Source organism: Anser brachyrhynchus (assembly GCF_964034855.1).
Source record: "Anser brachyrhynchus genome assembly, chromosome: 5".
NCBI classification, from domain to species: Eukaryota; Metazoa; Chordata; class Aves; order Anseriformes; family Anatidae; genus Anser; species Anser brachyrhynchus.
The window spans coordinates 44,038,340-44,050,722 of NC_137699.1; the positions used below are offsets into that span (position 1 = coordinate 44,038,340).

A 12,383-nucleotide genomic window follows, 5' to 3' on the forward strand; every position below is an offset into this window, starting at 1 on the left:
GGAAAGCACATTGGCAAAGTCAATGAGCAGGCCACATATGGTTCAGAATCATAGAATGGCCTGGGTTGGAAGGGACCTCAAGGATCATCTAGTTCCAAACCCCCTGCCCTAGGCAGGGACGCCACCCACTAGATCAGGTTGTTCGGGGCCTCATCTAACCTGGTCTTGAACACCTCCAGGGATGGGGCATCCACAGCCTCTCTGGGCAACCTCTCTGTTCCAGTGCCTCACCACCCTAAGTGAAAAACATCCTTCTAACCTCTAATCCAAATCTCCCCTCTTTTAGTTTAAAACCGAGATCAAGTTCAGATTAAGTAATACTTGCACACCCTGTAAGGGAAATAAGTTCATAATTGCTACTATTTTACATTAAAGTGATGTTGCATACAGAGTTCTGTGAGGATGAGAGTAGAAAATGATGCTTTAGGTTAGGTTAAGTTTCAGTTGTACTTGGATGTAGTTTAAGGGCACCACTGAGACATCATCTTTGCACAGTAAAGAGTCAGAAATGACTTCTGGGCCTGTAAAATAACCTACTTTGCTTTTAACCTTTCCTAAACAGATGTTCAGCTCACTATATTCATGTAGGATGTGGGGAAAAGCCTGTTTAAAACGTATGTAACTTTCTTCTTCTATGTTTCACCTTTTCTCCTCCAGGTGACCTCTACATTGCTGGCCTGGCTCAAGGCATGTATAGCAACCTCCCAAAGCTAGTGGCCTCACGTGATGGATTTCAGGGCTGTCTAGCATCTGTGGACTTGAACGGGCGTCTGCCTGATCTAATCAATGACGCTTTGCACCGCAGTGGGCAGATTGAGCGTGGATGCGAAGGTACAACCGATTTCAGAGAAGTTCCTCTCTCCTGTACTCTCTTACTTCACTGCTGCCTCCTGTGCATCTAGTTATCCACTTTATTGTCTGTTTTGTTAGTTGGCTTTCATCATGACATCCTTCACTGCAATCTGTGCTCCCAAATGCAGTTGAGGATAGCTAGCCTCTGTCTCTGTAGACCTCATCATTAGCAGTTTTTCTCTTGCCTATTCAATCACCCATGAAGTGGTACCTCCAGTAGTGGAAAGGATGGTACTGAGATGGACAGCTCTTTATATGTGCTTTTCTCAGAGCTGTTCATTAACTTCATAATACTTTTTAAATGCTTTGAAAGATGTTCTGAGTCTGCAATTCAGTAGTGCTTCAGAGGGCTCTTTTGGCATTTGCAGAAAGAATTATTTTGAGACCAAGTAGAGGCAGGGGAAATGGAAGGTGGAATTTGTAACTGCTAGTTGAAGATCAGACCATAACAGTAGTTCATTTTTGAGGAAGTGGGCTTTCAATGAAAGCACTGGAGGCTATTCCTCCAGCGTTATCTCTACTGTCTGGAAAAGTTTTTTTTATTTTTTTTCCATACTTTCTCTCTTCTGGCTGATATGGAAACAGATGTGCTCTGTGCCTTCTTGAAGCATGTAAATAGCAGTGATTTCTTGATGTTTCTTTAAATAATTTATTGTTCTTGTTTAGTTCCTGTTTTTTTAAAGAACATCAACATCAGCCGCAGTAACTCAGGAATATGCTTACCAATTCCCATTGCGTGTGGATTACTTGGCATCCAAAAAAATCAAGGTTCTGTTGGTTGGGTTAACTGAAAGCGACCATTATGTCTAGTTCAACTGAATATCCATCTGCTTTGTTTGCTACTGGTCAGTAGAGGAAGATAGTTTTAACAGGAGAGGGGTGTGGTGTGCATGTTTGCTAAGACACATGTCCCTGACTGGTGCTCACAGAGAGGACTTCATGAAATGAATTTACTTATTTCCTTACCATGTCAAGATTTCAGGTTACATCACTTTGAAATATAGACACTTGTCAAGACTGTCCCTTCCTAGGACTGAAAGTATCATCTTAGAGCCATCTTTGAGTACTCATAAAACATCAGATTGGTTCTTGAGTTAAATCGAACCCCTTCATTGTCTCTGGGTCCTCTGGTTGGCTGGAAGCTCCTGTGTTTCAGCCCTACTGCCGCACTCCCACAATAATGCTTTGGTTTGTGAGAATTTTGTCATAAGAGCCCACTCAGTATCAACTTCAATTTCACAGTATTGGTAAGTTCTGCATAGCTTTAGGCTGTTCTTTTTTCTGCCTTTTTGCTGCTTTTGAGTGTGTTAACCACACTGTTCCTTGTGGAAGTGAGCATAGTATAACAGAACTTGTGGTTTTGCCCATTTGTAGCTGAGCTAAAGTGCTAAAAGAAGAAATGCATCTTTTCCGTGTAGTTATTTATGAGGTTCAAGGGAAAAAAAAACAACACCATTTGGGGTTTTTGAAAATCATTTCTGATTACCTTCAGTGCACTGAAAGCTCTCCTTTAATGTTAGTGATTTCTGGTAATTCTTCTATTTAAAACTAGCATAATCTGGCTGTATAGCCTGCATATTATCTCTACTAGTCTTTCTCCTTCAGAGGACATTTCATTAGATGAACATGTTCTGTGTGTGCCTCTGGAACAGAATGATGATGTTTTCCCAGAAGACTTGGCACCACTATTAGAGCTATTGGGTTTCTTTCTCCTTGTACCCAGTGCAGTTCTTTGCTTTACTGTCCTATTATTCAGGTTGCATAATATCAGTGACACTCCCAGAATGTGTAATGTGGCACTTATTTTGTCTGTCTACCTATCTGGTACCTGCAGAGCTGCTGTCTGAACGTGGAGATCAGTTCACTCTTAAAAATGCCAGGAATGTGAATTTCCCTTCTCTTCTAAAGTGCATGAAACAAGATTCAAAGTTGGAGGCAGCTAGAAATATAAAAAAAATGGATGGGAAGGTCAATGATGGCCTTCATTCTGCTTTGCTAGAACTTTTCTTGTAAAGCAATGCCCATGTTATTTCCTTGACTGGTCCACGCTCAGTGCCAAGCGAAATGTTGAAGAAGAAGGCGTTCTCTTTGCCAACATATTTAGGATTATTAAAAACTGAGAAATAGGTCACCAGAAAGCTGTTTCATTTGAGTTTTGAATCACAGCAGTCCCCATGGCTTCATCTCACCTCTTGACTACTGCCTGCCACTGACTGTTCTAACAGTTGCCCCTGAAAAGCATATCTATCTCCCCTTCCTCTAAAGAAGGAAAAACTTTAAGCCTGTTGGATTCTTATTTAAGTCTCATTATTTCATTTCTGTCTGAAATGATCTTGGGTGTGTAGTCTTAACATCCTGAAGGGCTGAAGTTCTGAGCAGCTCCTGCTGTCTCGTGTTAAATGTGTTTGGAATAAACAGTTGCAGGCCTTTTGGGTCAATAGTTATGCTGTGTTAATTGTAGGACATGTTATTTCATCATGAAAGACAGTGGGGGAGAACATACATGAGGAGTACAGCATTAAAGGAATGTTTTTCCATCCTCACATGTGAATCTTGCTTTCCAGATGTGGTATGAGAAAGATTTTTGCTAATGCTTGTCTTTGTTGCAGCTTTGAAATTCTGTTGCAGCTTTGCATTCTGCTAATGCTCAGCTTTGTTGCAGAGGAAAGAAACCTAGGGAGTACAAGCATGTGAGATGTAGGTCAGGAGATAGCACTGTCCACCCAACATGAGTACTCCACTACAAATGGGTGACCTCGTTGCATCCTGTTTGCATTTGTTATCTCTATTCATGTCTTTGTGTACCCTATTCCAATTAAATTTCCCGAAGTCTTACAGAAAAATAATGTGGTTTATTGTCTAGGTTCTACCACCATCCCCATTACATGCTTTTGAGCAGGCCATTGAACTTTCTTGGCTACATTGTTCCTGTTATGTGCAGGAGGATAATTCAGCCTTGCTCTGCGCCAAAGCACAAGCGAACCACATTCTGCAGTTTGCTCTGTTCCAGTGATGGGCTCTTATTTGAACAGGAGCAGGAAGCACTTTTAAGATAAATTATATTTATGTGAGAGTTATTTCTTTAGGATCTAGAGAATCCGAGTGCATTGTAAGGCAATGTATAGGAGTAATTAGCTGAAATGCAGGCATCCTGGAGACTGAAAATGTCTCGTATTTAATAGTGTATAGTAGTGCTTAACAAACAAAAAGAACAGTTCAGACCTACAGAAAATAATTACTTTCTGTCTATCACCTACCAGTTTTACTCTTGCAATTTCATTAAGAAATTATCTATGATGGAACTAGATTACGGCAGCACAGCTGAGTGACCTCTTTATCCTGTCCACAAAGGACATAGGTTTGTTATCTGAAATGTCAGCTTCCTTTCGCACTATGCAGTTTCCTTGTGTTCAGTATAAACTTAAGCTTTCAGATCTTGAAATCTACCACTCAGTCACCAGTGTGCTGGCCAACATGATAGCTGCCACACTGTCTGTGTAGTGTGTTTTTTGTTATTTTGTTTGTTGGGATGTCGTATAGGGCCACCTTTTTTGGCAAAGAATGGATTTCATGGGTGATTACCTGAGGACGGAAGGGGAGAAAAAATCCAAAAGTGTCTGAAATGTCAAATGAGTCCATGGAGTTTAAGCCTATCCTACCCCATGCTTTTTCTTTTGGTAGTCTGTTTTTACAGCTCTTTTGCAATTGCTTCCTTTCTGATTACTCATGAACAACAGACAGCTCTTCATTGTTTTTGGGAAGGTCTGGTCATGTCCATGATGGCAGCTTGTGTTTCCCTGGAAGATATTCAGCAAAGCCAAAAAACCTTCTTGCTGCCTGTTGTGTAAAATCTGTTCTGGGTTGACATTTTACCACCACATTTATTTAATATTTTTTTTTTACATAGAGTATCTTTAGCTCTCATGATATTGCAGATTTAACCACCGTCTTTTGTATAAGATGGTCCTTTTCCCTGCCACCACCTCAAAAAAAAAAAAGAGTTGTGGGGAGAGCCTGACAGAAAAGGTACAAAAGGTAGGGAAGTTAAGACTGAAATGATCCCGGCTTCAGTGTTTACCCTAGAATAGCAAACGAGCAATTCAGGCTACAGAGCACTCTGAAGAGAACAAGTCAATTCTCAGAAAGGACAAAGAAGTAGTCTGACTTTGTGTTGGTGAACCACTTCTACTAGAAAATGCAAGTGTGTACTTTGCCTTCTTTGGGCACTGCTCTCTCCACCCATGAAACAGAGATGATATTCATCTATATGTTGTGAAAGTATGAAATTGAACGGTGTCTTGCAGAGCACATTTAAGCTGTGGGTGGAAGCTCCTAGACATGAGCTAAGCATTACAATTTGAGGACAAATCCTTTGTCACTACTTGGTTCTCTCAATCTCTAGCTCTGCAGCCTATAGGTTGTGGTTGGCAATACTTATGCAGCTGTTGAGTTTGAGTAATACAAGCTATTTCCATTTCTGTCAGACAAATATTACGGGTGATGCTGGAGAACTTGAGAGAAAAGATTTCTGCACTGTGTGGAATGTATGCTGGAAGTTGGAAGATAAAAGTTGGTGTTCCAAGTGACCTTCTTTCCTTCCAAGAAAGTAAACCGATTGAAATTTCAAATCATCTCCTCCTTGATTCTAGATTCCTAAAATCAGTTTCTTTTGCTAGGCATCTCATTCCTAGTTTTCCTATTAAATGAACGGATGAATTTGAATTTATTCCATCTACAAAAGTCAAGACTCAGTGACTTACTGCTTTTTCCTCACTGGTCCTGAAAGAAGCTATGTAGACATCTTGAAAACTCCATAAAAGGTTGAATGTGGATAAATATTAGTGAGTACTTACTGCAGCTGGGGTTTTCTCCTCTTTACTAATTTCCCATTTGTTCATTTATGTTTTCTTTCTTTTATTGAGAGCCTTGTGCGGCTTACTACAGGCACTAGAGCTATCTGAAATTCAGGTGCACCTTCTAAATATTCTCATTTCCACCTTTCTCCCCACAAAAGAAAGTCAAGCACACCTAACAGCACTGATTAAAGAATTTTATTTTTTCTTCTTGTGCTGTAGAGATATGGCTTCTTCCTCTCCTTGCCTTTCCTCAACTGTTCTGCTGATAACATCTCACAAAGGAGAGTGATTATTACTTAACTAAGTGGTGACTTTGCTCCAGATGTTTGGGGACTTTTTTTCATAATTTGATCCTCTTTCAGGTCCTGCATTAAAATCATAATCTTGTGCTACTTTCCATGAAATATTATAGTTAACCTTTGGAATTCACTAGTGCATGAGAAGCGTCAGTGACACAGGCTGCATAATCTGAAACACATTTTGCATACCAAGCAGTGTGTGGAAAAAAAAAATCTAATCTCACGCTTAAAATCTCACAGCAGGATAGTGTCAAAAAGGATTTCACCCTTCATCTACTCATTAGTGAAACTTCCAACATGGTGATACTTCACTTTTCTCTGTGGAATCAAAATTTGTCCATTGAAGAGAGGAGCATTAATTTACTCCATGATAGTTTGACAGCTCTACTGTTCTTTATGATTTTGTATTCCATTGTCACAGTGTTACTGGAATTATGGAACAAATGCAGGCTTTGTTCTTGCTCAGCTACAAAGAAGACAAGGAACCGAGCAGTTGGGAAAAGTGCTTGTTTATGTACAAATTACTTTCTTAGAACGCGTGTCAAGGAAGATGCATGGAGAAATGGGAAAAATTGTCCTCTCCCACATTTCATTCCCTCCCCCCTCCCCTTTTTGTTGTTGTTTGCTTGTTTGTTTTTGCATTTTATTTAAACAACTCTGGGGATTTTATGGCTCTGTGTAGTGGAGCAGCTCTAGAGGTGGGAAGAAAAATCTGTCTGGCTCAGGAGGGAAGGTAATTGCAATCTTGAGTCATTCATGGGCTGTGAAACAATAGCAAAGGTTCAAAACGTTAAACTTCATAGGAAGTACAGGAATGCCAGTTCTGGTTTATTGGGTTGTAAATGTAAAGTAAGAAAATGAGTGAAAGGGAGAGCTACCAATCTCTCTTCAGTATCAGCAGTTAATATTAGAACTTTATAAGAACAGAACATTACAAAGGTGAGTATGCACTTCTTAAATATCCATCTTTTGATCAATGAGGTCAGTGATTTGGTGTTTTGTTGTTCCCATTGTGCTGTATAATAGAAATGTGTAATCTTTGTTGGCAAGGGATTTGGGAGCTGCTGCCTGTACTCCCATCTTTGTCCTGTGCTTTTTCCATGCTGTAAAAGAAAACTTAGAATCAAGGTATAGACACCAAAAATCTATGTGGCTTCCCTGTAAAATGGACTATCCGTGTACAAAAAAAAAAAAGGAAAAAAATATTTCTGTGCCAAATGGAAGACCGTTAGTGGTATTGTTTTGTTCTGCTTTGCTTTTTTATACTTTTCAATTTTCACCACGTTCACTTTGGTCTTCAGTCAGTCAGACTTGGTAGCTTTATGATTCTCTTTTTGCCTTGTGGATTATGATTTGAATGCAAATAAAAAGATCATTCCCACCAAGGTGAAAGAATGAGCTTGTACTGCTGTTATTTCTGTTGATTGCTTTGATGAGATTGCCAAAGATTGCACAGGTCTGAAGCCTGAGGAGCTATCTCTTTGCCTGCTGATTCAGACTTTCTTAAGAGTGTGTTGAAATTCATGAGCAGATATCAGCTCGTGAGGGGGAATTTTTTTACTGTCACTTTCCATCCAGTGTCAAGTTCAGTTCTGGGAATGAACAGAGGTTATCTTCTTCCAGAATTGTCAGTCCCCTATGGTTTTCTAGCAGTAAATCCACTGTGGACAAAGATTCAAGGCAATCTGTGCTCTTGTGAAGGGAGATTTATGTTCAGTTCCAGAGTCTGCATGTAGAAACAAAAATATTCCTGACTAATGATTTGAAAGTCAAATAGATTTTTGACTTAAATGGATTCTAAGTATTTCTCAAATGAAACAAAATCTCTCTCAAATTATCAGTAAATGCTGAGGGATTGGTGTTAAGAATGTGGTATTTTTCTCTTTGTACTCTGTAAATTGTGACCTTGTGTGTGTGAATGAAATACGTTGCCTCTCTCTCGTGTGGTTTTGTTATTTGTTGATCAGTTTTGTTTTGTTACAGTGGTGATGGGTTAAGGTAGCCATGTCCCTGTGTGTCCTTGTTCCCTGTGTTGTCCTTCATGCATGTGTTTATTATGCACATTGGCTGTGATGGTTATACTAATTGCTTTTTATTTATTTAAAGTGTTGTGACCCTGGTTTATCTGCCTTTATACTAACCTGTTGTTTATTGTTTTTGCTTTTTCTTTTTTTTTCTTTGTTTTTTTTTTTTTTTGCTAACAAAGTTGAGTTGACCAAAGCTGACCTGCAAGGTAGAGAAGGTTCTTCTTCCCATTACTGTTTTGGACTGAAAGATGCCTTTATGTAACATTTGGTGCCTTTTTACTGGATGCAGTCACACCTCTGGGACTGAGGAGAATGACAAAACCCAGTCCTTCTGGAGGGAAAGTCTGGGTTGAGGAAGGACATGGCAAACCATGAAGGTGTTTTTGTTGACCCGAGAGGTTTGACTGTATCAATCTCTGTGGACATCTGTAAGAGCGCAGGTTGATTTCCTGAAATGGTTAATGATCTTTCAAGCAAATAGCAGTTGTGTATAGAGATATGGAAAACCCTCAGAGCTTTACAAGGCGGAAAAGTTGACTTGGATTCTTCAGTGTCAATACTAAGGAGTGAGACTGGATGATGAAAACTAGTTTTTATAACCTAGGCTTTGGAAAAAAAAAAAAAGTGTCTTTCTGGAATTTCAATTAAACTAAAAAAAAAAAATCAAACTACAAAGTGCCTTAGTAGTTAGGCATTTTATAAGCCAAAATCGATCCAATTTGAGTACTGGCTGAAGTGATCATGCCTGATTAGCAGGTACTTTTATAAATACTAATTTTTATACCTCTTGTAGGTCTCTTTTTCAGAAACTTCTACTGGATAGTTTATGATTTTTATAAAGCAGGTAGGGCTCTTTTGTGATGTTGATCCATACATGAAATTGCTATTGACATCTTTTTATTACTATTACTTCATAAGTAAAAAGGGAGCAATCGATGTTGGAGGCTGCTGAAAGGCTGAGGACTATGCGGGTGGTGTTAAAATATCAAAACTATGCAAGTGAAAATCTTTAAAGAGACTGAGAATAGCTTTGGTAGCAAAGGGAGGAAAAATTATGAAGAACCCAGGAAAATGACTCAAAGAGGTGAGGCCAGATAGTAATTGGGAACATACCGCTTGAATTACAGAGAAGTGGTGGGTTAAACAATGCTAACAGAAAATCAGTTTAATGAAAGCTAGGTCTTAGGAGACACATAATGAAGAAAAACTTAATGGTACAATTACATACAAATGCTCTATATCCCCAGGAAGTAAGTAAGGAAACCTGCTTATTAGAAATTAATAGATCTTTGATTCTACCACTATTAGAGAGGTATTTTCTATGGTGTTGAGAAGTCTATCCCTTTAAACTTCGTAGTGAGAGTATGTTTCCCAACATCTGAAGAGACTGCAGCATACAAAATAATTTATTCCTGAATCTTCTGGAAGCTTAAGAAAAAGTTCCTTTTTTTTCAGTGGAAAAAGAGTAAACCCTCTTACGTGTAAGAAGACAGAAGCACTTCACACTTCTCTCTGTTCAATAGTCCTGAAGCCACAAATGATATCTCTTATGATATCAGCTTAATCACCTTGAAATTTTGTGTCTAAGCCACAGGTTTAGTCTCAGGTTTTGTTGTGGTAGAAAATACAAAGTGTTCTTGTTTCAATCTGAGATAGAAACAAGACTTCCCAACAGTTTACATATCAATGGAATTAAGTTTTCTTTTTTTTTGGCTTTAACTTCATGAACTCCTTTTCCGTTCAGCAGCTGTGATGACCTGGCGATGTTCCTGTTCCTATCTAATGCACCAGGTGTAATTTTCCATTTAAACTATTCCTGTTCCATATTCCAGGGGTTGGCAGGTAGCAATTACCTTTGTGTCAGAACGTCATCTGCATTTTTTGGTGTAGCTGGCATTCTATGGCTTAACAGAAAAGGGAAAAAAAATGGAGGAATCAAAGGAAATGTTAATAGGTAATTGTTTTGTCAGTGTAGCAGGTATGAATAGGCAGAAGCATATTAGGAGGTACCCTCTTACCCAACAGACAACAAGTTTGACTGCCCGTCAGTCTTCAGAATGCACGCCCAGGAGTTCCTGTTCAATTTTTGACGTCCAGTGAGATGGATGCAGCATGAAGAAGAGGTGTTGTAGCCAAACAGATTTGTTTGTTGTTTTCATTTTCCAGGGGTCCTCAGAAACTAAAGGCTTTTCACAGCTGTTGAGATTCATTCCTACTCAAGTTCATATTGGCATAGAACCTTATAAAAATATTTACGTTTCAGATGGAGATACCTGACCATATGTACACCTAAGGAGAAATGTTTCTCTTGAGTACATTATGTGGATTATTGGCTTTTCAGGAAACCAACCTTTGCTAAATAGTCTTTCTATTTCAGAACATGAAACTTACCAGACCATGAGGTCTGGTTGCACAACTTTCCCACTGCTGTGATTTGCAGTAGGGAAGGGTGTTTTTCCAATTAACTGTATTTTTCTTGTTCACATACAGCACTTTCAGTCTTTCCTTCTTCCTTTTATTTTCTATGTTTGATTGTTGTTTACTTTCTCTGCTTCATTTGCATTTCCTTGTCCCCTGCCATATCTCAGATCCAGGCATACTCCCTTTTATGCAGCTGACTTCGTGGTTTTTTTCCTTCCTTCAACAGCATGTGTACGAGTGCTTTTCTCAAGATCTTCTAGGTTGCTTAGAGAGGGAGAGAGGCAGGGTGACAAAGAGGGAGGGAGATAGGCATATGACAAGTTTAATCATGTAGATCCATCCTCTGTGGATTCCCATTCTTGCTGCTGATTCCCTTCTCCTGTCACCATGGGGTAAATGTGCTTTCCATGGGATACTTACACATTCGTTATCTTAACTAAGTCCTTGCTCCTGAAATTTTTAGATCAGTTGTATTCTTGGAACAGAAGGACGTTGTGTTGTAACTGACGTCAAATGAACGGAGAAGTCAGGTTCGACTGAGGCACTGGGATGAATAGCTGTGTTTTCAGACTGCAGAATGCTGGCTTTTAAGTTATTTCTGACAGTGGGTAACTTTAAATATGGATTCTGCCAGATGCCTAACCTTATTTAGGTGATGAAAGGGATGATGAGTTCTTAACAAAATGAGGAACTCAGAGAGCTCAAAGAGCTGGCTTTGCCACCCTTGAAAATATCTTAGATTTTTTTTGGTTCTAGTGTGCTAAATTAAAGTCACTTTGTGATATTCCTGCTTTCTACCACCCATGATTCAAAATACAGAATCTGACTTTTTAAGTCTTTCGCTGAGCCTTGATTCAGCACGCCCCCATTGCTATATTGCAGTTACAGCATATGAGGTATGGTCCATCCAATGACGTGATGGTTCCATGGGATTCAGTCTCAATTTTGCTCACTTCTTACTCAGAAAAATCTTTATATATATATAAATTGGAAATCTTATCTGTATTCAATTCCTCCTTAACCTGCACTAGGAATGAGTCCTAGAGCAGAATGGGATTCTGCCTAGTGCTTCTGGTTTCCAAGCCATGATGCCTCTCTCAGAGCTGTACTGGGCCTGTATTATGAGTTCAGAAAAACAGAACATCACCAGTTATGAATGAAGGGTGCTGGCAGAAGTAATCTTTAAATTTATCATAGGTATAAATTGCCGATCATCATGTGTGACTGGCAGTGGTGAAGATTTCACTTTGTTACAGTATATGCAAGATCCTTCTTACCGAGGAAATAACGTGAACGCAAATGGTTCCTTTCAAAAGGAATGAATTTTCAATGTATGAAGAAGGTGTTATGTACAAGTCCTAGAATGATTTCCTTTAGCTTAAAGCTTATTGCTAGTTATGATCAAAGCATGAAGCATTTGTGTTATAATCCTGCAGCTGTTCTATCAAGGAAACTGAATTCCTCATGTAACTCAGAAGAATGGTAAATACAATATCGTATCTTGTATTTCTCAAGTTCCTTTCGCTGCAAAGCGCTTTCAAATAACACAGCAGGAATGGCTTCTGTTGCTGAAGAAGAGAGCCCCCCTGTGAGATGAAACACGGCAGTTTTAGCAATGCACAGCAGTAGAACTCAAATTTTTCCGTTTCAGGGCAGAGAAATCCACCATACAGCTGAAACTTCGAGGAAGAGTCAGGGAGACTAATTTTTCCAAACAGTTTACGTAGGAGACATCTGGCTACTGTGCTCTTCTAAGGTGATTTTCTTCAAATGTTTAGTGGTAAAAAATAATAAACCATACATCTAGCTAGGTAGTCTGGAAGAAAAGTCCAATACTGGACTTATTCCCAAGAAAGTCTCAGATCTTGCAAGTCATCAGATCCTGAGGTGTTTCAGTAAGAGTCAGAGATGCAGAAATAAAGATTAAA

General features: G+C 39.2%; 1 protein-coding gene across 7 annotated transcripts in view; it reads left to right on the plus strand.

The window, feature by feature from the left end:
- The window catches only part of NRXN3 (neurexin 3), a 993,270-nt gene that overhangs the window by 432,746 nt on the left and 548,141 nt on the right, over positions 1-12,383 (plus strand). For all 7 annotated transcript variants that reach the window (XM_080594088.1, XM_080594091.1, XM_080594092.1 and 4 more), the window contains one exon: positions 658-831. In XM_080594088.1, coding sequence (XP_080450214.1) covers positions 658-831 — 174 coding nt within the window. The remainder of the gene's footprint in view (positions 1-657; positions 832-12,383) is intronic.